The 11,029-nt window shown below is 43.6% G+C and overlaps 1 protein-coding gene across 3 annotated transcripts in view; it reads right to left on the reverse strand.

Annotated features, from left to right (window-relative positions):
* The window catches only part of Znf329 (zinc finger protein 329), a 21,846-nt gene extending 10,827 nt beyond the window's left edge, over positions 1 to 11,019 (reverse strand). The window contains exons 1-3 of one of the 3 annotated variants that reach the window (XM_035449375.1): positions 9,941 to 11,019; positions 4,275 to 4,421; positions 3,293 to 3,568 (exon numbers count right to left, since the gene is read on the reverse strand). In XM_035449375.1, coding sequence (XP_035305266.1) covers positions 3,293 to 3,425 — 133 coding nt within the window. In that variant the 5' untranslated portion in view covers positions 3,426 to 3,568; positions 4,275 to 4,421; positions 9,941 to 11,019. The remainder of the gene's footprint in view (positions 1 to 3,292; positions 3,569 to 4,274; positions 4,422 to 9,940) is intronic. The other 2 variants (XM_027431199.2, XM_027431200.2) reach the window with 2 other exon arrangements.
* Between the last annotated feature and the right edge of the window lie 10 nt (positions 11,020 to 11,029).

An 11,029-nucleotide genomic window follows, 5' to 3' on the forward strand; every position in this document is an offset into this window, starting at 1 on the left:
CATGTGTGTATATATATATATATATATATATATATATATACAGTTTTTTTAAGATTTTATTTATTATGTATACGACACTCTGCTTCCATGTCTATCTGCACACCAGAAGAGGGCACCAGATCTCATAACGGATGGCTGTGAGCCACCATGTGGTTTCTGGGAATTGAACTCAGGACCTCTGGAAGAGCAGCCAGTGCTCTTAACCTCTGAGCCGTCTCTCCAGCCCTTTGTTTAGTTTTGTGGTTTTGTTATATTCTTTTTAATTTTTTTATTTTTTTATTAGTTCAAATTCGTAACAAGCTTGTTTCACATGTCAATCCCTTCTCCCTCTCCCTCCTACCCCACCCCTACCTACCCCCCAAGTTTTGTTATATTCTATTTATGGATTTGTGTTTATTTCTTCGGTGTATTTTGTTTTGCATGTCACGGATTAGGCTGTGACCCTTTTTAAAATAGACGTATGTTTTCCCCGTCTTGTGGAATAACTACATAGAAGCAGAACTGATTACAGCATCTCAGTGAATATGGTGCAAAATCTCATTGTTGCTTTGATTTGAATTTTTCTCGAGTCTAGTGATACTGAGCATCTTTTCTTTTGTTTATCGTGCCTGTCACCCCAGGCCTTGAAACGTCTCTTCTTCACCTTTATTTAGGTAGTTATAGCTAAGCCATTGAGGACTCATGGAGACTCATTCTCTATCGTGCTTCTGTCTTTTGAGAGGGCTGGCTCTTGGGTACAAAGCCAGTCTCCCCTGAGTTCTCCCAGTGTTATTTTGTTAGAGAGCTTCATTTTTATTTGCTGCACAATTTGACGAAAATACGTTTAAAGGTAAAAATGCTAACATCTGGCCAAACACACCTATTTTATTGACAATCCTAGGTGGAAATACGCAATTTTTTTTTAAATTTATGTGGATGGGTGTTTTGCCTGCATATATAGCTGCACCAGAAAAAGGTGTGAAATCTCCTAAGACTGGGAGTTACAGAAATTGTGAACCACCACATTGTGGGTGGTGAGAATTGGCCCCCAGTCTTAGGAAAGAGCAGTAAGTGCTCTTAACCTCTCTCTTTCCCTCCCCCTCCCTCCCTCTCTCTCTCTCTCTCTCTCTCTCTCTCTCTCCCTCCCCATCTTTCCAGGCCCAGGCTACATTTAAGAAAACAGTTAAAGATTCTAGATAATTAACGAATTCTGTGTTTAAGTCGGTGGAGCATGCCCGTGATCCCAGCACTTCTCAGAATGCAGAGAATCAGTAGAACTTTAAAAAGTCAGAACCAAACTTCTGTAAGATACAGATCAAAAATTTAGTGATAGTTATTTTACCGTGGGGAGCTTTTGTTTGTTAATTGGGTCTCGTGTCACTAAGTCTGGCCTCACTCTTCAAGTGATTTTACTACATCTTCGTCCCTAGTCCTGGAATTACAGGCGTGTGCCACCGTTGTCTTTTCAATAACAATGGTCACCTTGGGCACTTATATTTGAATGTCTGGTCCCTAACTGGGGGAACTGTTTTGGGAGCATTAGAAAGTGTGGCCTTGGAGGTGTGTCACTAGAGGTGGGCTCAGAGGTTTAAAGTCTTGTCATTTCTAGTTAGCGCTCTCTCTCTCTCTCTGCCTCTAGCTTAGGGATCAAATGTAAGCTCTCAGCTATTTCTCCAGTCCCATGCCTGCCTGCCTTCTGCCATGTTCCCTGCCTTGATGGTCGTCAACTCTCCCTCTCCAAATTGCCCGCTTTGGTTTTTTTTCAAAGTCCTTGGTTGTTTTTCTATTTGTCCAGTTCCATGTAGCCCGTGAGAAAAATGTATCACTTTTCAAATTTACCTGACAAAATACCTAAGAGGGCACTGGTTTGTTTTGGTTCGTTATTTCAGAAGGTAATGTACACAGTCCAGTGTGGCAGGGAGAATAGGGTATAAAGAATTAGTTCACTGAATCTCAGGCTAGGAAGCAGAAAAGAGAGAATGCTGGCCCTCTCTGTTGGCTTCCCCTCCCCCTTTCTCCCCTCTGATTTTGTCTGGGCTCCCAGTAAGGATGGCTCATACCCAGTTTGTTAGTAGTAATCCCCCTTGAAAACACCCAAAGGTATACATAACCAACATCCTAGGTGTTTCTAAATCCAGACAATTGGATAATGAAGATTAACAAACAAAAAAGTTACAATTGGCTTTCTCCATTTTGAACACCAGAAAAAAAGTGAGTTTGGGCCCCCCCCCCTCCACCGAGACAGGGTTTCTCTGTGTAGCCCTGGCTATCCTGGAACTCACTTTGTAGAACAGAGTGGCCTTGTCAAAATTCATAGACCTTTGCCTCCAGGGTGTGGGATTAAAGGTATGTGCCACCGCTGCCTGACTAGAGTTTTGGATTTTTTTTTTTTAAGAAAAGTGAACAGAGCTGAAAAAAAAATTGGCTCTGCAGATAGGAACACTGGCTACACTTCCAGAGGACCTGGGTTTGATTCCTAGCACCCATATGACAGCACACAACAGTCTGTAACTCCAGTTCCAGATCTGTGTTGCCCTCTGCAGTCACTGTATTGCAAGTGGTGCACAGGCACACAGGTAAAAAATCCAGATGCATAAAATAAAAACAAATAGATCTCTTTAAATAAAAAAAGACAAAACAATACGAATGAAAGGCAGATCAGAGTTGTGAGTGGGAAGACAGATCTGCTACAAAGGGACTTTTTAGGGTGATGCACGTATTCTGTGTTGGTTCTGTATTCAAAACACACTGAACTGTTGGCCATGACGGCAAGCCTCTTTAATCCCACTACTGGGAGGCAGAGGCGGGTGGATCTCTTTGAGTCGGAAGCCAACCTGGTCAACATAGCAAGGTTCAGGTGAGCCGAAGCTACACAGTCAGTCAGTGGTTCAAAAACAACTGAATGGGATTCATGATGGTTCAGTGGGGGGAAGGTGCTTGTTATGCAGACCGGACAATGAGTGCCATCCCCGGAACCATATTTAAATAATAAGGGGGGAGCCCAATACAGTGGCACACATATATGATGTCAGTATTCCTAGTGAGAATGGGAAGAAGATAGACAAAGCACCAGAAGCTCACAAGCCAGATAACCTGGGGTACACACTGCAAGCACAGGGACAAGAGACCTGCCTCGACCAAGCGTAAGGTGAGAACAGACGGCCCAAAATTGTCCTCTAAGCCCTATACAGGTGTGATGGCACAGGTGAGCCCACACTCACACACCCAAAAGAAAGAAGAGAGGAACCTGTGGCAGCAGAAGTTAGGATGTTTTGTGGTGGTTTCAATGAGAACGAGACCCCCATACACTCACACAATTGAATACACGGTCCCCGGTTGGTGGATGTGTTTGGAGAGGAGGTGAGGTCTTGGTGCAGGCCACTGGAAGTAGTATTTGAGGTTTCAAAGTCCAAACCTTTCCCAGTGTCTCTCTTGTTCTGCCTCATGCTGGTGGATCAGATGTACGCTCTCAGCTACTAAGCCAGTTGGCTGCCTGCTGCCATGCCCCCAACATGGACTCTAATCCTCTGGAACCATGAGGGCCAATGAAACTTTCTCTTTTATAAGTTGCCTTGGACATGGTATTCAGCTGTGGCAATAGAAAAATAAGTCTTGCTTGTAAACCTTTGGAGCAGAGATGGCACTGGGATAGAACACGCCAGGAGCGTGCAATGTTAATGTTTTACTTTTAGATTGGAGTAGCAGTTCATGTAAGGACACTATTGATCCTTTTTTCAGTATCCACCAAGGTTTATAACTGATAAAGTAAACCCTAGGTCACAAGAGTTTCACAGAAGTTAAGAGGTTTTTTACTGCAAACAAAAGTTTACAGTCCTGTTTGTGTGGTTAACAGAAAATTGCAGGTTCGTGTCTGGGAAAGGAGTAAGGCCAAACTCAGAAGTTGTATGTGCTCAGGCCTTAACCATGGTTCATTCCTATTTAAACATTCTCATTTGAAAACACCCCTATGGGAAAAAAAAAAAGAACTGCCGGGCGTTAGTGGCGCACGCCTTTAATCCCAGCACTCAGGAGGCAGAGGCAGGCGGATCCTTGAGTTTGAGGCCAGCCTGGTCTCCAGAGCGAGTGCCAGGATAGGCTCCAAAGCTACACAGAGAAACCCTGTCTCAAAAAACCAAAAAAAGAAAAGAAAACACCCCTATGTGAAAGGAATATAGTCTCCACATAGGCAACTCTTTCAGCACAGTTTGTGACCTGAGCTGGAATTCTTAGCTTTTAGTTGATGAGAGACTTCTCCCAGACTGGAGAAGGCTCCTTCTCCTCCATTGTCCCCTTACCTGAACTGTCTGACATTAGACTCCCTCAAGTCTGATCCAGGTTGACAAAGTCAATCTGAATCAGGTTTTCATCCTCATCTTGTCTTGGGTTCGATTCCTTGCCTTAGATGACTTCAGGGACCCACTCAATATAGATTTCATTTGAAACTGAAATAGTAAAAACGAATGAATACAATAAAAACAAAAAAAGCCAAACATGGGTTTGACTACACTATCCATCTTTCAGAATCTTCCAATAAGAAAAAAGAATGTGACATACTGAATAGTATTTTATGCAGAATACTTATTTACTGCATATACTGCAAGAGCGGGGAGTACTAGAATACTAATATAGTGAATTTTTAAAAATTAGTTATAGGAGATGACCTTGAACTTCTCTGATCTTCCTGCCTCTCCCTTCTGAGTGCTGGAATTACAGGTATGCTCCACCACAACTGTTTTCTTTTGGGTGGTTTTTGTTTGTTTTTTAGAAATCATGTAAGGTAAATATATGCACCAATTTTTTTTTTTTTTTGAGTAACACAAACCTCAGGATACATGCAGGATAATTCCTGGAGGAGGAGCCCATTTGAATGTAAGGAATACGGTAATGGCTATACAGAGCTCCTGCCATCTTTGACTGAACAGAATGGAGCACTGACAGACACTATAGACATCCCAAGTGTAAAAACAACAACAACAACAAAAACTCTTCGTGAAGCATACTTTGAGAATAGAGAAGTCATACTGGATAGAGTTCATATAAATGTAAAGGATTCTTTACACAAGATACAGCCGTATGGACCTGTGAGGGAACTCTTAGGAGACAGACTTTCTAAGTGTGCTAAGTGTACAAGAGTCTTTCCAGGGAAAGTCTCCTCTCAGTATGTTTCAAAAGTCATATGGGGGGGGGGGACGTTGTAAGTGGATGTGGCATTCTTCTTTAGCATCGTGAAACATAGACTGGGGGGGCACTGAGGGAGGCAGTCCTTAGTCACTGTGGAAAAGGCTGTGGACAACACTCAGCCTTTAGGAGGCAACATCAGAGAACTCATACTTAGAGAACCACGCTGTGTAATTAGTTATAAAAAAGCCTCTAGGTACTCTCGCTTCTTGCTCTGGGAATTCAGTGTAGGAGGGTTCATACTGGGAAACTCCCTAGGGGCAAAGTCGATTCTGTAGTCTTTCAACTGCCGCTTTATTTTTCTTTTAAGGCAAGGTCTCACGTATCCCAAGCTAACTTCATACTCACAATGTAGCAGGGAATGACCTTGAACTGCTCACTCTTCTGCCTCACCCTCCTGCCTCTGCCTCCTGAGTACTGGGATTAAAGATATACCTTTAAAGACACAGCTTTTATTTTGAACCAGGAAATTTTTAGAGAAGCTCATCAGACACAATCAACACGGACGTTGAGTTGAAATTCTATTTTATTTGTCATTAGAGATGAATCAAAAGCTGAAGTGATTTGGGGGCCATTAACAAACACATTACGTAAAAGCATGAAGACTGTCCATACATATGGCTCCCTTTAGTCACAGACAAGCAAGCAGTCCTTTACTACATGTCTCTTTGATTTACCTCAAAAAACACACCTAATGGGGCTCCCAGTCTGATCTGATGAGCAATGTCTGATAAAAATGATTACAATGGATAATCAACTTACATGAAAATACTCTAAGTAACAAAATATCTTTCATCATAGACAATCAGAAAACCACCAACCTGGAAGATCCATACAGAAATCATACATCCCTGAGCATATTCTTCAGGATTAATATATATGTGATTTTAAAACATCTCAAGAGGGCTAAAGGGTATACCACCAATTTCCCCTGCATATTCTGTATGTTCTCATTACAAACAAAGCAGACATTATAATAAGTTATCAATATGTTGTCAGTGGCATTACACCATTTACACAGGTATGGAATTTCTTAGTTCCAAGAGCATGGCCAATATCTAGGCAGACTTAAAGCCATTTCATTGCTTTATAGTGTTCAGATGCCAAGAATAATGATAACCTCAACCAAAAGGCCTTCCAGAAAAGTGGAGAGTAGACACTGCATTGGTTTCTCTCCAGAAATCCCAAGCATTAGAGCACAAGAAAAGATCTCAGTAACAAAAGGACACTAGTTTTGAATATTGTGCTCACTAAAGATAGCAAGCATACATGAGAGCAAATATTTCCAGCCGACAAAGACTCAAAAACTACCTTCTTTCCAGGAGAAATTCCCCCAAGAGGACATAACAGTAATAACTCATAATAATATGTGAGCCATGTCCCAAAAGACAGATAAAAGGAGTGCTGTCCATAGACATTCAGTCCTAAGGGGGAAACCCATAAGCACTCTAAAAGTCCTTAAATAATAAAATGGACAAAATGTGGTTCATCTGCACAGCGGTTAGTGTGAACTACTGCCGGCTTCAGGGATGGCTCAGTGGTTAAGAGTGCTTGCTGCTCGTCCAGAGGATCCAAGTTCAATTCCTAACACCCACATTGCAGCTCACAACTGCCTGTAACTCCAAGATCTGCCGCCCTCACACAAACATACATGCAGGCAAAACACCAATGCACATAAAATAAATACATTTTTAAAAAGAGTAAACTACTGACACAGTAACTAGCGTAAACTTAAAGACTTTGTTGAGTGAAAAAGCCAGATGCAAGAAGAGGAAAAACTAACGGGGGATGATCAAGATAATGGTTACCTTTATACTGTCCAGGAAGTGGTACAGAGCTTTGGAAGTTGTACAGCTGTGACCTATGTGATGAACACATATGTATTCCTGTATTTTAAACCCACTGAGTAGGTTTAGAAGCAATCTCAGCAGATAACAGCATGTGATGCTCTTTAAGATAACCTGGGATCATTTCCAACACCCATGCCGGCAGTTCATAATTCCCTGTAACTCTAGTTCCAGGGAACCTGAAAACTTCTGGCTTCCATTGGCTTACAGATGCATGGGGTACACAAAAACTCACACAGGCACACACACGTACATGTCAGTAAAAACAGATTCTTGGAATATCCGCTGAAGCTGGGAATTATGGAGCAGGCTTCTGAGATCACAAGGAGATCAGGAGGATCAGGAGTCACAGCCCTCTGAGCTACACAGTAATTTGAAGTCAACCTAGGCTATATGAAACACTGTCTCAAAAAATTAATCTTCATGCTATGTCCTGTGTGTGTGAGAGCGATATACATTAAAAAAAAAATGTTTATCTTATACGTATGGATGTTTTGCCTACACGTATGTCTCTGTACCACATGCATGCCTGGGAAACCAGAAGAGGATGTCAGATGACCTGAGACTGGAATTACAGATAGTTGTGAGCCACCATGTAAGTGCTGGGAATGGAACTCAGATCCTCTGGAAGAGTAACCATTGCTCCTAACCACCGAGTCCTCTCTCAAGCCCCTATACATCAGTTTAAAAAGTGGTACTTTTAGCTGGGAAGTAGTGGTGCACATGTTTATTTAATACCAGTATTCGGGAGGCAGAGACAGGTGGATCTCTATGAGTTGGAGGCCAGCCTGGTCTAACAAGCAAGTTCCAGGGCAGCCTCCAAAGCTACAGAGAAACCCTGTCTCAAAAAATCCAGAAACAAAAACAAAAAACCCTGGTATTTTTTATGGGGTTTGTTTAGTTTTTTGATTGATTGGTTTGGGGGTTTGGTGTTTTGTTTTGCTTTGCTTTGTTTTGTTTTGAAACAGGGTTTCTCTGTATAGCCTTTGCTGTCCTTGGCTGTCTAGGTTGGTCTTGAACTCACAGAGATCCACCTGCCCCTGTCTCCCAAGTGCTGGGATTAAAAGGATGTACCATTACCTCTTAAACATCTGAAAAGTTGTTCAATATTTTTGAGATGAGACCTTACTATGTAACTCACTGTCTATGTAAAACTCTCTATGAAGCTCAAGCTGACTTTGACTGTGCCACCCTTCCACCCCAGGATCCAAATGCTAGTATCACAAGAGTACAAACAATCAGAAGCATTTACTGCTCTGTCCCAGAGCTGGAGAGCAGATCCCACCATCCACATCGGCTGCTCACGGATTCCTGCTCCATGGAATCTAACATCTGCTTGTAGCCTCTAGGGGCATCTACACACGTGTGCACATATACACACCAACAGATACACAGAAAACGAATCTTTAGAGGCTGGAGAGATTGCTCAGTGTTTACCAGTGCATACTGTTCTTTCAAAGGACCCACGGTCACTTCCCAGCACCCAAGGGAGCTTTACAACTGCCTGTATCTCCAGTTCCAGGGAATATGGTGTCTCTACCCTCTGCAGGCACCTGGACTCAGGTGCACGTTTACATTCATACACATAATCTTAAAATAAGTAATTAAAACTGAATGCCAATTAATGAGACCCAGTGGCTCATGCTTCAACCTGAAACAACCCAGACCAAAAGCCAACACAAAACTGGATCTGCCACTACTGTAGTATGAGTGACATTCCATAACTTCTCTTTTTTTTTTTGGGGGGGGGGGTTCAAGACCGAGTTTCTCTTTGTGACAATACTGGCTGTTCTGGAACTCAGAAATTCCCCTGCACCTGCCTCCCAAGTGCTGGGACTAAAGGCTTGTGCCACCTCTGCCTCTTTCACTGTTAATAGCTAGCCCACCTCAGACTAACACCATCAGAGAAATTTTCATTTATATGCTTGCAAATTTAGATCAGCTATAGCATCGGTATGATCTAGCAGTTCAGCAATGACCACACACACTCAATTTCTATCTTTCCCTTAGGCTGACTTCACATTGGTTGCTCTTTTTGTTCATGTATATGGGTGTTTTATCCACTTACATGCCTGGCTCCCCAAGAGGACCAGAAGAGGTTGTCTGGTCCCCTTGAACTGGAGTTACAAACAAGTGTGAGCCACAATGTGGGTGTTGGAAAATTAATCTGGGTCCACGTAAAGAGCAGCCAGTGCTCTTAACCACTGATGTATCTCTTTAGCCTCATATATTTGTTGTTTTAATTACCTCCCAATTACATTGTAGTTTCCAGCAAGGACACAATGTACTTCTTTTGCATTTCTATGGCTGCTTTAACTCCATTACTACAAACTTTGCAGATTAAAATAGGAGATAAACCTTAACAAAAATGTATTCTTCTATTTTGGATGGCATAAGTATAAAATCAGTATCACTGGTTGAAATCAAGGTGTTGGCAGGTCTATGCACCACACTGAGACTTCAGGAGAGATCAAATTCCACGCCTCTACTAATTTCTAATATCTTGGTTTCTGTATGTAACTCCAACCTTTGCCTCTGTGGTAACATCATCTCCATTTGTGTTTGTGTTTGTGTGTATTCAAATCTCTTTGCTTGCCTCTAATAAAAGCACCTGGCTACATGGATAAACCAGGATAATCTTCCTATCAGAACACATTAATTACATACACAAAGTCTCTGGTCCTTCATGAGGACAACAGTCACAGGTTACAAGGATCAGGACCTCACAGTGTTAGAGGCCATTTTCTGACCTAAGGTATTTTCCAAATCATTAATCAAAACTATGGGCTTCCCAGTTTGTGTTCCCTCCTTTAGCCCAATTGCCATCAAGATACCTTTCAACCAGTGGCTCAGGTCAGAGTAACTAACAGGTCTGTGAGCTAATCGCAATGGCAATGGAAGCACAATGAAGTCATATGGCTGCATGGGAGACTCACCTCTGCTGCTGGACTTCTGGGCATGTTCATCCATGGATTCCTAGTTGGGAGTCTTGAGAGGGATAAGTAAGGTTGTCTCACACATGAACGATAAAGATAGGCTAGGAGAGGCTAGGATATATAAAACCAGAATGAATGAATGGATGAAAGAAAAGAGACAGAAAGGAAGAGAGAAAGTAGGAAAGAAGGAACAAATTCCAAGGAAATACCATCAGAATAAAAGTAGCATGATCTCTGAGTCAATACTAATATATAAAAATTAATTAAAGTTACAAATTAAGAACAATATAGTCAGTCTACTTTGGCCATAAGAATAAGCACCACGGGCTTCGCTCAGCCGTTCAAGGCTACGCTCATAACCAGAAAATATAAGAATAAGCAACATAATGCATTAAAAACCCTATTTAGAAACCTAAAGGAATCGCAGACCCTGGGTGCAGGAGGATAGGTCAGTGGGCTCCAGGCATGAGAAGAACATCAGAATCTCTGGACCCCAGGAAAACCCACGACATCAGTGGGAACAGAAAGCAGAGAGACCCTGGAAACAGAAGACAGGCAGCGTAAGGAGTACAATCGACGTCTGTGTCAATCCGGCCGTCGAGGACGCTAAAAACCTTCCAGAGAGGGTCGGGGGCTGACGTCAGGCTCCCTCCCGGGAATGACGCGGGCGGCCACCAGGGGCGCTGTGTGCGCAGACGGAACCGTCCGTCCCTGCTGCCTGCGCTGCCCACCCGGCCACACGTCAATCACCGCTCAGCCGCCCCCCCACACCAGCACTTCCTGCCCACCCCTTGCCGTCCCCACTTCCGGTTGTGCCCGCGTGGCCCCGCGTTAGGGGTTCGGGTCTCCGCAGCCACGGTCCCCGCGGACAGAGGAGCCGGGCTCAGCGGCTCAGCCGACGCCTTCAAACGTCTCCTCCCAGTTCCCGGGTGACGGCCGCGCGCTTCTCCGGACGGCGCGCGCGCGCGCGGGGGCGTCTGGGAGTTGTAGTCCCGGGCCTGGCGCTGCGGCGGTTCGCGGGCCGAGCGCGTCCCGTGCGCTCGCGGGGCCGCGTCGACGCCGTCGGGGCCGCTCCCGGACGGCGGCGTC

Source organism: Cricetulus griseus, chromosome 9 (genome assembly GCF_003668045.3).
Source record: "Cricetulus griseus strain 17A/GY chromosome 9, alternate assembly CriGri-PICRH-1.0, whole genome shotgun sequence".
Classification (NCBI taxonomy): Eukaryota; Metazoa; Chordata; class Mammalia; order Rodentia; family Cricetidae; genus Cricetulus; species Cricetulus griseus.